Source organism: Penicillium chrysogenum (assembly GCF_028827035.1).
Source record: "Penicillium chrysogenum strain IBT 35668 chromosome Unknown utg000002l_segment0_segment0, whole genome shotgun sequence".
NCBI lineage: Eukaryota > Fungi > Ascomycota > Eurotiomycetes > Eurotiales > Aspergillaceae > Penicillium > Penicillium chrysogenum.
Genome location: NW_026622750.1, coordinates 742,170 through 757,190, shown reverse-complemented (window position 1 = coordinate 757,190; position 15,021 = coordinate 742,170). Strand labels below are relative to the sequence as shown.

At 49.1% G+C, this 15,021-nt stretch overlaps 8 protein-coding genes across 8 annotated transcripts; 3 read left to right on the top strand and 5 right to left on the bottom strand.

Moving 5' to 3' along the window:
• Nucleotides 1-586: 586 nt before the first annotated feature.
• On the bottom strand, nt 587-1,200 carry N7489_003894 (uncharacterized protein; the record flags this gene model as incomplete). Its single annotated transcript, XM_056709646.1, has 2 exons — nt 587-936; nt 1,005-1,200. 2 exons carry the CDS (start codon nt 1,198-1,200, stop codon nt 587-589), a joined length of 546 nt encoding a protein of 181 aa, XP_056568067.1.
• A 354-nt stretch (nt 1,201-1,554) lies between these two features.
• On the bottom strand, nt 1,555-1,893 carry N7489_003893 (uncharacterized protein; the record flags this gene model as incomplete). The annotated part of the gene is made up of 1 exon (XM_056709645.1): nt 1,555-1,893. One exon carries the CDS (start codon nt 1,891-1,893, stop codon nt 1,555-1,557), a length of 339 nt encoding a protein of 112 aa, XP_056568066.1.
• Nucleotides 1,894-3,064: 1,171 nt separating this feature from the next.
• On the top strand, nt 3,065-4,818 carry N7489_003892 (FAD-binding oxidoreductase; the record flags this gene model as incomplete). The annotated part of the gene is made up of 3 exons (XM_056709644.1): nt 3,065-3,274; nt 3,348-3,830; nt 3,886-4,818. 3 exons carry the CDS (start codon nt 3,065-3,067, stop codon nt 4,816-4,818), a joined length of 1,626 nt encoding a protein of 541 aa, XP_056568065.1.
• A 614-nt stretch (nt 4,819-5,432) lies between these two features.
• Nucleotides 5,433-5,855, bottom strand: N7489_003891 (uncharacterized protein; the record flags this gene model as incomplete). The annotated part of the gene is made up of 1 exon (XM_056709643.1): nt 5,433-5,855. One exon carries the CDS (start codon nt 5,853-5,855, stop codon nt 5,433-5,435), a length of 423 nt encoding a protein of 140 aa, XP_056568064.1.
• Nucleotides 5,856-7,091: 1,236 nt separating this feature from the next.
• Nucleotides 7,092-8,814, top strand: N7489_003890 (cytochrome P450; the record flags this gene model as incomplete). Its single annotated transcript, XM_056709642.1, has 5 exons — nt 7,092-7,388; nt 7,442-7,685; nt 7,741-7,859; nt 7,910-8,656; nt 8,719-8,814. The coding sequence occupies 5 exons, from the start codon at nt 7,092-7,094 to the stop codon at nt 8,812-8,814; spliced, it is 1,503 nt and encodes a 500-aa protein (XP_056568063.1).
• A 2,436-nt stretch (nt 8,815-11,250) lies between these two features.
• Nucleotides 11,251-11,934, top strand: N7489_003889 (class I SAM-dependent DNA methyltransferase; the record flags this gene model as incomplete). The annotated part of the gene is made up of 1 exon (XM_056709641.1): nt 11,251-11,934. The coding sequence occupies one exon, from the start codon at nt 11,251-11,253 to the stop codon at nt 11,932-11,934; it is 684 nt and encodes a 227-aa protein (XP_056568062.1).
• Nucleotides 11,935-12,692: 758 nt separating this feature from the next.
• N7489_003888 (CheY-like superfamily) lies at nt 12,693-13,912 on the bottom strand (the record flags this gene model as incomplete). Its single annotated transcript, XM_056709640.1, is given in 5 exon segments — nt 12,693-13,011; nt 13,029-13,204; nt 13,248-13,340; nt 13,405-13,702; nt 13,734-13,912. The coding sequence occupies 5 exon segments, from the start codon at nt 13,910-13,912 to the stop codon at nt 12,693-12,695; spliced, it is 1,065 nt and encodes a 354-aa protein (XP_056568061.1).
• Nucleotides 13,913-14,625: 713 nt separating this feature from the next.
• N7489_003887 (CheY-like superfamily) lies at nt 14,626-15,019 on the bottom strand (the record flags this gene model as incomplete). The annotated part of the gene is made up of 2 exons (XM_056709639.1): nt 14,626-14,787; nt 14,819-15,019. 2 exons carry the CDS (start codon nt 15,017-15,019, stop codon nt 14,626-14,628), a joined length of 363 nt encoding a protein of 120 aa, XP_056568060.1.
• Between the last annotated feature and the right edge of the window lie 2 nt (nt 15,020-15,021).

Below are 15,021 nucleotides of genomic sequence, written 5' to 3'. Positions count from 1 at the left end.
CGATTGGGTAATATTTCCTAACATCAGGCGATGAGATCTACATCATGACATACCAACCCATTCCATGATAAGCTGCATAAACGTCACAGGGTCTGTTGACTTCATCGATAGCAGCATGTAATCGTGCCACCCGCCCCCTCGATTGGGTTTTTCGACCATGCCTTCCACGCTTTTCTTGAAATGGCAGAGGCACCGCCCTCCCCTGTTCTGGTTTAGCAGTTCCTGAAGCAGTTTGGCGCCTCTGCCTACCTAAACCGGGACCTGCCATCTCTGACCGCTTACCAGACTCACCCTTTGGACTATGTAACTTCTAGTCCGTCGCTCCAACGTCCTCCTCTCTTTAACGGACTACGCTATTCTCTCTCCCGTCGTACCTAGTTGCTTGGTAGTCATCGAATTCCTCTGTCCTCAAGTGCAGTGTGCATATCAGGGTGGAGGATGACGCGGACCTAAACAATCCTATTCACTACCTCGAACTGACATGGCACATTGTGAAAATTATCTATAGCTAGCTACAGAACTTGACATAAAAGCATCGTGTGGACTGTTAGTCATTCTATATAGACTTTCTTTAAAATATGCGTCGTTACACAAACCGTGTTGCCTGGCCATAATCTCTAGGCCGATCCTCCACCGTCACAGCAACTCCATAGTTCACCATTATATTCCTCCTGTCATCAGGACCAGCCAGTTTCTCCTGACTGCTTGAAGGACTGGTAGAACGGTAGGCACTCGCCGACTGGTACGACTCCTCCTTTCCTCTAAAACTATTCAACGGAATATCGGTTCTTCCAAATGCACCGGAGCGGTTCGATGGCATACCACTGCCTCCACGGCCCCGCAAGTTGTACGAGTCATACGGATAGGACGTCTTGGAGGGCGAGATAGCATTTTTGAGGACGCGATAGAGGCCGGGGCAACAACCGATCATGACAGCTAGGGTAATGGCAGTGAGTAAAATGATTCAACATGGAAGTGCGAGAAGTGGGAAATATTAACCATACCGATTGAGGCCTCGATGGTTCCCCATAGCGCTAGCCATGATGGGGCGGGGACTCCGTTCTCAGTCTCACCTAGCTGAACGACTCGGATGGTGGAAACAATTATGCAGATCCAGCCAAAGCAGAATAACCCGCCAATGCTCAGCTTCTGGCGCGTTTTCATCTGTAGGTTCCAGATGAGGCGGATGGGAAGGATCATGACTGGGCGAGGTATTAGATCAGTGATCTTCAAGGGCCAAGGAGGACAAATGTACTTGCTAAGTCAGTGGCTATATCCACCCCATATGCGTAGTATAAGCTGATAACAGCCGCCCGATGGTCGCGCGGTGTGTCGCATTGGCCTGCAGTAAACCAAGCATGAAAGCTAGAGCAAGATAGCCACGACGAGAGAATGCAGCCAATAATAAACTGAGAAGAATCTCGTCAGTGATTCAAACACTTGCGCTGAGGCAGGGAATTCATACCAAGACACAAAACCCCATGATAACCCACCAGGCGATTATGTATTTTTTCCCGACCAACAGCCTTTTATACATCGCCATAAGCGAGAACTTCACCATCCACAAGCAAAGCCATAACGAAGATGTCGTGACGAAGAAGACAGTCTGTAACCGGAGTCCATCTTCCGAAATGGTGGCATAGGGGGAATCGTTCCGGCACTGACTGCTGCTATTCGAAAGATAGCCGGGGCAATATAGATATAGAGAATGCTCAGCTCCAAGAAGAATATGTAAGCGACAATCAGAAGGTAGTCTTCTGCCTTCAAGTCCTTGAAGCTTCGAATAAGACCAGCAAAACGAGTGCCGACAACCAGCGAGGTGAGTACAATCAAGGCAATGCCAGTACCTTTAATGGTACCGGTCCCAAATGTGCCGGCAATAGCCTCTCCCATCCCTAATTGTCAGACTGGACTTTAGAAAACCACGCCTGGGACCGCGTGGGGCCACTGCCATCCATATACATAAAGCCATTCCATCAGGATTCACAGCTGCGCACCATCTGCAGCCACCATGCACAGATTCTTCGAGGTGTGTGAGATTTAGACTGAACAGGGATTGTCAAACTTCCACGAGGAGCAATATACGCATTTGTTTCGAATGCCAATGCAGGAATTATTGAAGATGCATGCCCCACCGGTCCTGGGCCAATCGTAGAAGAATTATATAGCACCGGTGGGGTGGATGGCCCGCCCCTCAGCCCGGGCCCTTGTGCCCCAATTGGCCCCCCAGGCGGCCCCCAATTCACCCAGAAGTGGCTCGGAATGGCCACGGATCCGATAACGGGCCGTGGCAACACATGGAGGAGCATCAGAAAAAAAAACATATTTTTCTTGGGTAGGGTTTAGGGGATAGTCTAGCATAGCAATGTCGGGAATTATATGCATATAATCTTCAAAGGAGAGAACGCGGACGTATTGGTCAATAGTGGAAGAGTAAGACTGCGAATTGAGTTTGGGCGTATCCTTGTCTCAAGCTAAACCGCTGCCTGCATAAGCCCCGAACTCACGGGGCTTAGGTGGCGTTCTTCGTCGCGCTCGGTTAGGAAATTCATCATAATTGCATTTTTCAACAAGATGCCTGGCTTGTGACTCAAGGAAAAGAAGAGTTTGTGGCCGATAGGAATCATTTACTCTGTATACCGCGCCGATGTGCACGGCTAAACAGGCGCTGGTGCCGCTGAGCCGGGAAGGAAAAGCCACAATTCAACTGTTATGAGCTTCCGGCTAGCTTAACCGTTCGGCTTGCGCCGCTTCGGTTACATTTGGAAGCGAAATTGCTTTGCTCGTTAACGAAAACGAACACTGCCTTGGAATGTCTAGTCATAATCTGCTCCAATCACAGGAACCCCTTAATTACTTAATTACACCCAGGACCCCTATACTATGGACCATTTCGGGGCCTCATCGAATCAAGCCCTTTGATCAGCTAACCTTTAGGGAAGATAAAGGACAATAAGTTCCCTCCACTTGGATTTGTACTCTTCTTTTTCCTTCGAAGGTCCTTGCATTTTCTGGATCCCACGTTTGTTTGCTCTGTTTTGGTTGCTTACATAGCTTTTGGAACATGCATATTTCATCCCTCATTGGCGGGTTATCCGCGATTGGCGGACTGACGCTGGCCCAGGCCGCCGTCGACAGCCCAGTTATTGAAGCTGACGATTTCAGCATCACTGGCGCATTGGAGGATCTCGGTGTGGATGTGTCGCAAATTCCGGCATTGAAGTCGTTCGCTGCCATTGAGACACGGTCAACCGATAAAGCCTGTGCAGTTGCTGTAAGTGTACAAGTGGCATCAGTAGCAAAACTGGCTATTAACTGAATAATTGCTAATTTTAAATGTCCCTTAGTGTGCAAGTTTGAGCTTCCTTTTTGGCTCCAAAGTCTCTGCTCAAGAGACCACTGGGTACAACAACTTCACTAGCTCGTTCTGGTCTGTGCAGCAAGAAGAGGTGCAGCCTCATTGCGTTTTCCGTCCTACCAAGAACACGGAAGTCAGTACTGCAGTTTTGCTTTCCCGCTTGACTGGTTGCGAGTTTGCTGCTCGCAGTGGCGGTCATGCTGCCTTTACTGGTGCTTCTAGCGCCCCTGGCGGAATCAGTATCTGGTTCAAGGATATGAGCGCCGTCACTCTTGACGCAGACAAGAAAGTCGCGTCTATTGAACCTGGAAACAATTGGCTCACTACCTATGCTGCCCTCGAGCCCTATGGCTTGGCTGTTATCGGAGGTCGTGCTTCTAGCATTGGTGTTGGTGGTTTCGTTTTGGGTGGCGGAATCTCCTACCACTCCAACCTGTACGGGTGGTCTTGTGACAATGTTGAGAGCTTCGAGGTAAGATTATGGGCCTGTAATACACTCCGGATGCATATTAACGAATAACACGTAGGTCGTTACCGCTAGCGGTCTGATTGTGACTGCGAGCGCCACTTCCTACCCTGACCTATACTGGGCTCTCCGCGGTGGTGGCAACAACTTTGGTCTTGTCACCAAGTACAATATGTTCACAATCCCCTCCCCAGAGATGTATGGCGGTGCTAGGACCTTCCTCGAGACCGAATTTCCCCAGGTTATTAACGCTTGGACCAACGTGATCAATAATGCCACCGTTGACGGCAATGCCCAGCAATATGTCGCCTTTCTTCGGACCCAAGGAATGAACCTTGCCTCCGCCGAACTGACCTACGTCAAGAACGACCCAAACCCTGAAATCTTCAAGCAATACAGAAACATTTCGGCTATTTCCGACAATTCCAGTGCCAAGTCCCTTGTTGAGTACGTCAAGTACCTCGAGACCGAGAACCCATACGGCCTTCGCGAGGTGTATTGGCCCATCAGCGCGGCTCTTGACGAGAAATTCGCTAACTGGGTGGTGAATCTCTTCTACTCGATGATTCCTGAGGTGGGCAATGTTGCGGGTGCCCAGCCCGTCCTCATCTATCAGGGCATCACCGAGCCCATGTTGAACAACATGAAAAACCACGGTGGCAACCCTCTCGGACTCGCCGGTTCCTCTGGCCCTGTTCACCTTCTGCACATCTCCTGCTGGTGGGAGAACGAGTCTGACGACAAGACTGTCTACGCGTTCGTCAACAAGTTCATGGAGAAGGTAATTACTGAGGCTAAGAACGTCGGCGTCTTCAATGAATATGTCTATATGAACTACGCCAGCATGTTCCAGGATGCTGTCGCTGGATATGGCGCTGCTAACAAGGCCCAGCTGAAGAAGATTGCCAAGAAGTACGACCCCAGGGAGGTTTATCAGAATCTCCAGCCTGGTTACTTCAAGCTTGATGGTCCTCCCGTGACTCCATCTTTCTAGACGCACTTGGGTATAGAGATGTTATCTACCGCTGGACTTGAACCGTGTATAAAAGTTCTAGATGACGAGAGATTGTCTACATTGTCTTGGTATTTGTGACTAATATTTATTGCACACTTTTCATTCTAAATGATATCCCTGTTTGAACGATGTTGTAGAAAAAAGAAGCGGCTTAAAAATCAAGATCCCACGGTTCCACAAATTGAAACCATGGCTCCACCACGACATATCCATGGATAGCTGTTAAATTCCCGTACAAGCTCGAGCTGCTGGTTTAAGCAATAATTCATGTTCATTCTCACAATCTAGCATTTGCTTATAGAGGGCTTGCTCTTGTCACTACCACTAGGCCACCTAAACAGCTGCCTGGGCAAGAAAGGTACATGGATATCTGACCATGCATGAGCCTGGGCCTGTCACCTAGGAACCCTCTTCATTTCACTCAACGTACCATGTTTCAAAGGGCTCAAGGATGGTCGCCGATCTAGGTGCGAGGGTACAGTGTCACAGCTAGCTGATTTGGCAGCAACCTAATGGCTGGTCGAAGTTCCTAAAGCCCTCAGGGGACTTGGCCAAATCGCTTGCCTTCAATAGGCCCCTCACCTTAGAAGCTTCTACCAGGGCCTCCCCTTGGACAGCTTGCCGGTGCCGCTGTCAACACCCGCAATCAGACCCAGTATGGCAAACAGCGCAGCCACCGTCGGCCCCCCGTTGCCCATTTCGCCGACCAGAAGCGCAATGCGAGCAATTGACGTTGCACTGCAGATCAAGGGGCCGAGAGCCTTGCCAACAAAGGGAATGACCATAAGGACGATGGCGAGGATCTCCGGGATGAGTTCCTTCCTGTGGGCGTCTATGGCATTCCGCCGATCTTTTTGATCCGCTTCATGCTGTCGATGGCTTCGGCGAGTTGCAATACCGGCATGGAGTAGGCGACTACGGCGTCGGTGGCCGATCCCAAAATCCATCGTATGCAATAGGAATTCGAGGGTCGGACCCGTGGCGTCATCATCAACTCCCTGAATAGCGTATAGCATTCGCGTCCAATTAAGTGTAGTGTATCCCGGCGCGGTTGCACCTATAGCCACTTCAGGTCATTGCCCTTAACGGATTCCAATATACGTCCCTGTTCTAGCACGAGTTGCCGAGACTCGCTATTGACGAACGCGATAGTCGGCGGCTGAGAATTTTATCGCGTCATGTGATGAGCATCGCGGGCTTGATTTGATCTGTAGCCGCTAGAAAAAAACGGTCAGGGGTGTCTTCCTCTGGTATACGATGCGGTAGGCATTGCATCCAGATCATACGGCGCAGTTCCAGAGGCAGCTGTGAAAAGTAGTAGAAGGAGACTGTGCTTATATTTTCCATTTGCTGGTTACTGCCATGGGATGCGTGTATCAAAAAGTGGACAAAGAAAGGAGAGGTGGGGATATGATAGTGAAGTCGCGGTAAGGGGATCTCAGATGACTATGGAAGAGAAGAGCGGTTGAGAGGCAGGAGAGGAGAGAGCCAAAACAGCCGCAAGTCTTAGGCACTTTCAGTGTCGACACGACGTTATATAGGCAGGCGACAAGATCATACAACAATAAGAACATCTCTACGTATTGTTACCGTATCAAAAATATATCACAACGTATCACGATGTTACATATAACCTGACCGTTGATTGGTTCCGTGGATGGGGCTGCGGCTACGGCCCGTGCGGGACTTAAATGCCTTGCAAGGTTTCCAAGGTCCCACACTCCCCACGTCCAGTTCAACCTTTGAAGGTTTATTGATAGGGGAAGTTGATAGACCTGGACATAGATTAATTTATCTTGATTTCGATCATTTATATGTGTCTCACTGTCGAGCAAAAAATGGTACAATTGAGAAACCCCCGCTGTGGCTAACCCACACGAATCTACTCAGAATGATAGGCCAGCATTGCCGATCAATTGAAGACTAAGGTGCGCTACGTCTCAAGTGACAGCTGTCATATCACACGGTGAAACTTTCGGCCTGTTTGTTTGCGCACTAATGCACCTAGCGGTCTGGTAATTGGGTCATTCACCAATTGGTCCACTATTTTATCTGTGCAATTCCCCCGTTGCTCATTTTTAGTGGGTTTCTCTCCTTGGTCTATTATGCAGCTTATGTGGGCAAAAGATGGGGGCCCTGTGCAGTCTTCGGTTATTAGATCGTTGAAGGGACAGCGTGGGAAAAGAAAGTTCCTAGGTATTAACCTCCCCTTGATAATTCTATGCACTCTTTGCAGACAGCCTCAAACAATCATGAATACCCTTCTAGAACTTACAACCAAGCTCGCCCTATTTGTGGCAATCCTACTCACCTCTCGTTTTCTATGGAATTATCTTCGATCCCCTCTGAAGTCTTTCCCCGGTCCTAATCTGGCGAGCTTCACAAACATATGGCGCATGCAAGATGTAGCCAAAGGCCGTTGTGATGTTACACATAACAACCTGCACCGCAGATACGGGTCTGCTGTTCGTATGGGTCCAAATGTCCTCAGTCTCTCCGATCCAGGCTTGATCAGCGTTGTTTATAATACCAAGAATCCCTGGCTTAAGGTAAGGTCGTTTCTAATAAGCTAAAAACATTGGTTTTAATATTTATGTTATAGAGCGACATGTACAATGTCAATGACGTTGTCGTTGGTGGACTTCGATTGAAAAATTTGTTCTCGAGTCAGAATGAGAGCTGGCACTCGACTTACATCCGCCCAGTCAAGAACTTATATTCTATGAGCAAGGTTCAAGATGCCGAGAGCAATATAGATATTACTATCAAGCTCCTTTGTGAGAAGCTCCGAGCGCGGTTTGTCCGCCCGGGTAAGACTTGCGAGATGTCTGATTGGATCAGCTTCTGTAAGCATTCGCACTTGATCCAAAGAAGATAGAAACTTACCGACTGGTAACCTAGTTGCGTGGGATACTATGAGCCAAGTCACGTTCTCGAAAGATCTTGGAATTCTCGAAGCTGGCAGTGACTACAAGGGATTCCTTAGGAGGTCAAACCAGACGCTCGATTACTTTGCTGCAGTCAGTGAAATGGTTGTTGACCAAGATAATGCACACTAACGCTTCTACAGATCTGCCAAATCCCTCTCCTTGACTATCTATTTGACAAAAACCCGATCATGCGCATTGGACCGCCAACTTTTCTCTGGGCCAATATCTTCAGTCTTGAACAACTCCATAGACGCTATCAAGAAGGCAACCACGACGGCGATTTCCTTTCCAAGTTCCTTGAACTCAAGCAGAAGAACCCAGAACTTGTCGATGACAACACTGTAATCCTCTGGCTACTCTCCAATGTGCTTGCAGGTAGCGACTCGACAGCAGGGACCATGTGCGCGACCATTTACTACGTCCTGAAGAACCCCGGCGTCTGCCAGAGGCTTTGCGACGAACTCCGTGGTGCTAATCTCTCCTCTCCCGCTCAATGGAAAGAAATTAAAGCACTGAAATATCTTGAAGCGGTTATGCGAGAATCAATGCGCATTAATCCCGGAGTCGGCCTTATGCTCGAGCGTATTGTTCCTAAAGGTGGTCACACTCTGCCGGACGGACGCTTCGTGCCTGAGGGGACTACCGTGGGTATGAATCCATGGGTGATCAATAGGAACGAGACAGTCTTCGGTGCCAACACACATGAATTTATCCCGGAGCGTTGGCTTCAGAACCCAGGGGAGACGGAAGAGGCATACCAGGCGCGCTTTTCTAAGATGAAAAGCACCGATTTCACATTCGGTGCTGGATCGCGCGCCTGCTTAGGACGCTATCTCTCGCAGCTGGAAAGCTTCAAGCTGATCGCGACACTTTTCAACACATTTGACGTAAGTTAGAATTGGATCCGCGGATTTCGGGTTAACAGCATATTGACTAATTGGCTACACAGATGGCTCTCCCCAGTCACAACCATGAGTGGCAGCTCACGAACTCGTGGTTCATTAGACAGAAAAGCATTCCTGTCTACCTGGTAGAGCGAGCATAGAACCTGAGAGTATAGCTTCGGACCATTAACCCGTCCTAGCTATGATTTCCCTGATCTACTTGAGGGAGCACTTGTCGGGGAGGTATACTGTCCTCTGGTGCGCAGAATATTGGACCTCGGGTACTAGTCAAACGTGATCGGTAGATGTTGATACGAAAATGCAGTTCTTTCTGCCCGAATAAGGAGTGCTCGATTGTACTCCCTGCGTACACCAGAAATAGCACCCCTTGCCATAGTTGTGTTTCATCGCCGAGACGGCTTAATATTTCCAGGTGCGCAGTTACTGTCCATGCCTATCGAATTTTCGAGCGAAAAGTAGAGCGGTATCGGATATGAAGGGGTCGACAAACTTGGATTTCGAACCTTAGTGCCATCGCTTATGCTAAAATAAGTTGGAGGAACCTCCAGGCTCCAGGGCAGTTGCAACGTCGAAAAAACTGTAGATAAGCAAAAGAATCTCGCATTTTCTAATTTCCCGTGTGTTATTCCCTACTTGCGAACTGAAAGAGCATTTGAAACGGCAATAATGGCGGCTGAAAGGACAAAGGACCTGAGAGAAGGCGGCAGGGAAATTCGAGGTATTTCCGAAATTGCCCCATATAGTCGCCATCGTGAAGGTGAAATTTGACGGGTGGAAAGGTCCTCTCGAAGTCCCCTGTCTCACCAGCGAGTTTTTTTTCTCGAGTTGCTTGGATCCATCAAATCCTCATTACTGTTGATCGGTTCATGAAAGTGTCAACGAAGACATGAGAAATATGTTTTGGTCATGCCCCTGAAGAAGGCGTTAGAGATGGTACCGATGACAGGACCGTCAAGAGACCATACCTTAAGATGCTGTCATCAAATTTTCAGAGAAACTCGACGAAATAAGACGAATGGGTTGGGGAAATGCACTTAGTACGGCATTTGGCATAGGTTTGCTCGGGAATGGGTTTCGCAGCGTGACAAGTTCTCATAGGCGGAATATTTCGGGATTGTATTGAGAGGAGAGGAGAATTATTATAGGGAAGGGCAAGCTAGTTAACCTAGGTACTTTGTGGTTATTCCAAGTTAATTCCTAGGTGGCCTAAACTTCAAGGCATTAAGTCTTCACAGTCCAACATAATTAACTAGTGCCACCACACCCATGATCTTTCAATTGTTACGTGGTTTCCAGTTTGAAAAGCTGCTGGTCGTCTATTACCTCTGTTCGATATGCAGTCACATACTCTGCCATACGTACATTTACATAACCTGAATATATAGCCCTGGAGTCAATGTTCTCTGAGTCCCAACTCCACCTAGAGAGAAAGCTAAATCCCCGAAAGGGAAGGTGGCATCAAAAGCCTTAGAATCAAGGCGACAAGGGAAAGACCATAACTATCCACGTGATCTGCACATGCACATGCACAACGGAGTCCGAGAGAGTGGAATTTGTCACTGACTATTAGTGCATCTTCTCTGGCTACCGCGGCAAATTGTTATTCTCACTCTCACTTGAGACCTGGCACTACACTGCTATTGGATCGGATGGGATGTAATGCTGGCATCGAAACCTAGTGGCAAGAGCGATCTCCAATCACCACCTGGCAATTATGCATCGGGGCACACAAAGAGCACGGACAAGAAAGATGAGGTTGATCACTCTACAGCCCCCTGCCCCATTTCTCCGTACCCGACCTTGGAATAGATTGAGGCTAAGATGGATCCAAACCTATCTAGGAAATAGATCGGCACTTTAGTGGTAAGCCCAGTGGGGCCCATCCAAGTCAATCTAATCTTGATTGATGGGGGACATCTGGATGAGAACAGGTTGCATGTTCAGGCCAGATCTGATGATTGGCCAAGAAAAACCGCCTTGGCATGGGCTTACTGGCGGGGAATTGTATTCCAGAGAGAAGACAAGGTCCGTGAGACATGGACATCCAATTCACTCAATTGATTCTCCTGTTTTTCCGTACGATGCAAGTCAGAGCGTCAAGTCGACAGTGATGCCCGCTACGTCAATCTGTGTTCCTATTTGCGATCTGCCGGATGAATTGGATAAAACAGAGGTGTTTTTATTCACCTCGGGAGCCAGGCAAAAGCCTGGAGGGGTACATAATACATACTTAGCGCAGGAACATGCATCATGCTCAGGCCCAGGCTCAACATACTCGAAACTATGTTCCACCGACATCATCGATCGACCAAAGTTCACTCTTTTAGGTCCATTCATCAATAACCCCGCATCACGCCATTAAACCCGGCCTGTGTCCAGCCAATGTCCGCAATGATCGGCAACTCATAATTCCTATAAGAAGGGCATCGGCAGATGGGGAATAGATTCCCACCCGCTCGATTCTAACCTCTTAGGCCAGAAATCACCAAGAATACCGCGCGAAAACACGCAATATCCCAACTTCCTAGATCATTTAACAAAGCCCCTTCTTCAGAAACCAACCTCGACTCCACACGATGTTGGCCCCAGCTCCCATCCAAGCCAAGGCCTCAAGCTCGGCTACCGAACTATACCTCAGTCAAGCCCGTGCCAGCGGCAGCACTGAAGACTGCATGGCCCTGTACGACAAATGGGCCGCCTCATATGACGATGAGGTTGGAGACAGTGCTCAAGAATACGTTGCACCCATGCTTGTCGCTCAAGCCGCCATCAAATACGGGCTCTCCAATGGCGCTACAAACAGCGTGATACTGGATGCCGGTTGCGGGACCGGGCTGGTGGGAGTGGCTCTTGCAATGGCCCAGGCCAAAGCAATCGATGGCATCGACCTATCTCCCGCCATGCTTTCCATCGCAAGAAAGACCGGCATCTACCGAGATCTCACAGTGGCAGACATGAACCGACCGATCGACAAGACGGACGGAACATACGACCTCGTGTCCTGCGTGGGTACTTTCACACTTGGCCACGTTGGACCAGACCCTGCTCTGCGTGAACTTGTGCGCGTCACTAAGCACAAGGGTGTCGTTGTCTCAACGATCCTGGAAGAGATTTGGGTGCCCGGAGGGTTCAAAGCTGAGGTTGAGAAGTTGGTGGCGGATGGTCTGGTGAAGGTAGTCACCGATGAGCTTATAGACTATGTAAAGGGACACGGCGACAAGGCAGTGTTGCTCATTCTAGAGAAGATCGATCGCGACTGAACTCGACCCATGCCAATCACGACGAAAAGCCCGAGCGACTCACAGCCCTTGCAACACATATTGATTGGACTTCAACTCCTCCAATGCGACATACAAAGATGGGTTCTCAACACCCCAACCCCAATGCAACACTGCGATAGGCTCCGGATGCACTCGACTTTAGCTACGTGAGACAGCTTGTCAGTCTTAGAACTAGATTTAAATTATAAATCCTAACGCGCTAAATGAGACGAGATCGTGATACTCGGGGGTAATCCTCGCCGGTGTACGTTTATACTCCACTTTGTGCATCCGCTTGGCTTTATGCATCCCACTTCATGGACCTGCTGTCAAAGCAGCAAGTATGTACTCCGTAGTGCATTTTGAGCTTTTCTCAATAATGTACAACATCCGGAACATGCATATCAACGAGGGGCGCGGGGTAAGCATTGGCAAAGCCAAGACGGAGCAGAGAGATCCGCGGCATATGATTCGCATTCAGCACTCCAGGGATCATTGGACTTGTGAAATCCGGGGATCAGGATCCTTGGCGTGTCTCACATTCATCAAACTTACGTTATGCATTTAGGCAGTTGAGGGCCGAGGCGTCTCGCGAAGAATCCAGTCAAAATATGATATGAATTTGGGCCAGGAGGCCAAATGCCATTTCCATGCTCTATTCGTTTTGTAAACACATCACACCCGGAGGGGAATCCAACCAACCCCATGCTGTGCAATGAGGGCCAAATACGAGCCATCATAAATGCAAATAGATGGTATCATGCAATGTTCATAAGAGCTTTGAGCGCCTGGAGGGAGACGGGTTTGATGAGGTAGTTATCGATACCAGCCGTAGTAGCCTGGTCCTGGAAGCGAGCGGAGGAGACTCCAGTGACAGCCATGATGCAAGAAGGTCTGTTGTTATGTTCGCATTCGAATTCGCGGATCTTGCCTGTTGAGACGAGGCTGTCGATAACTGACATTGAAATCGTAGTGAAGGTTGGAAGATATCTATTTCTCCAGTGCGACGAGGCCGTCATGAGCTGTGTCGTAGCTGCAGTTGTTTTGCACATAAGGTGACCATAATCTAGGACTTGTCTAAATGGTGTTCGAACCGGATATGGGAAGCGGCCTGGGACAGTACCTTGACATTGATTTCATTATCGTCCACGATGAGCACATGAGCCAGTGCTTGCTTGCTGGATGGTCGGGGGTAGAGCTGCTTGATCCTTCGGTCAGCTCTTTGGTTCGTTTGAATATGCGAGCGTCCCTCTATCATACAGATCCGAGCCTGGTTAGTCTGGACTGTTTTCCGTTTGTGTCTGCGGACACACGAGCGAGAAAGTAGCGTCGGGCGCAGGAGATGCGGGATGTATTTGACTATCGCGCCACTTCATCATGTACTTTTCAATGGCTTCGTAAATATGCTGTGGTCCTAATCTGCAAAAGTATTATTTTGTATACTAAAAGTGTTGGTAGATTGTAACCTACGGCTGTGCAACGCGGATGATGTTGACAGAGAGGCTGTCGAGTATGATTGGTACATTGCCGCTCAGCACGAGAAGAAGTCAAAGCATTCTGAGCCGCCATTTCGGAGACAAGTTGATCACTTTCATCCATAGTTCGTCTGAGGAGTTCTTCCTCAATGACAATGACTTGACCATGAGCCTTCTCGATGGAGCCAGCCAGAGAGATATTCCACTTGATCTTTGTCATGAAGACGTTTGCGAGTGGGCTCTGAATGGGAATGTTTCGTTTGCCTCGACAGTGAGAGTCCCAGTGGGTGCCCCTGTGAGGTCAGGATAACCATTGACGCCTACCAGGCATGCATGCATTGGGGTGGTTCCTGGCTGGATAGTTGTCTGGGCCGCCTATCCGCCGGATCAAAACTAGCCGGTAGATATTGAACCGGAATATAGATGTCAGCCTGAGTCCCAATACCTATCTCGCTCCTCACGTTGACATGTCCCCCGAGCGACATCACCAATTGCTGTACCATGCTCAGGCCCAGCCTGACGCCCTCAGACAGCGGATCTCCCTGAGAGAATGGGACAAAATTTCGTGTTTGATGAAATCAGGCGCTATCCCACGGCCGGTATCAGTGATGGAGAGATGCACAAGGGGTGGCTGGGGGTCTGATCGGTCCCTGGCCTTTGATAACGCTATTTCGATAAAACCAGCTGTGGTCCACTTCATCGCATTGCCGAGAAGGTTCATCATGATTCTTCTCCAGGCACCTGCAAGGGACCGAATCATCTAAGTGTCCGTTTGATCGACTCGGATGACAACGGAGAATTGGTTCTGCGCCCTTAAATCCTCGGTGATGGCATCGCCGGCTTCCTTGTTGGATGACATCCTTTTAGCGAGCTGGCCCACCTGCTCAGGTGCTCGCTGGCAGGTGTATAATATGTCTGCAATTTCTTCCACCACATGGGGTTAAAATCAAAAGCAAGATTGTCCTCGTCATTTTCTCAGATCATTTCATTTAGCTTATCCGCATGCCTCAAGTTGTTGGCCTTGCAGAATTCCGACCTAGAACGTATTAGGACAATTTTCGGATCCAGAAAGTCTAAAGGCGACGCACTCACAAGGCAAAAGCAGCTGGATAAGCATCGAGAAATGCAACTCCGTCTAGATCCATGGAATCCCGGAGCAACACACTTGCACGCGAATAGATCGATGCAATGTGTTCATATATGGGCATGCTCTCGGTCAACGATAACTTCGAGAAGCCTTGATCAATACTCTGGGGTGCACAGGGTCTCCTGACTTCAGTACTTCGCCCATCGACTTCCCTTCGTCAGGGCTCAGCACCACTGGTCGATCTGAGTAACCCGAGTTCAGTGATGAAGGCTCGGTCATGTAGTGTTGACCCTGCAAGAAAACACAGATTCTTCCTGGCGACCGTCGAGGGAGATGGTCGTGGTGGTTCGGGAGAAACGCATTGAACAGCGCGACCCAATAACACATCAAGAACAGGGGTGGGTATCAGAGTCGTCAGCGTCCGCAGTGGTGGTCGCACTTTCATGTGGTAGGTGATTTGCTGCATGGACACTAGACCGAAGACGGCCATGAGTAGAGGCCTCTTGAGGATCAAAGTCTGCATGG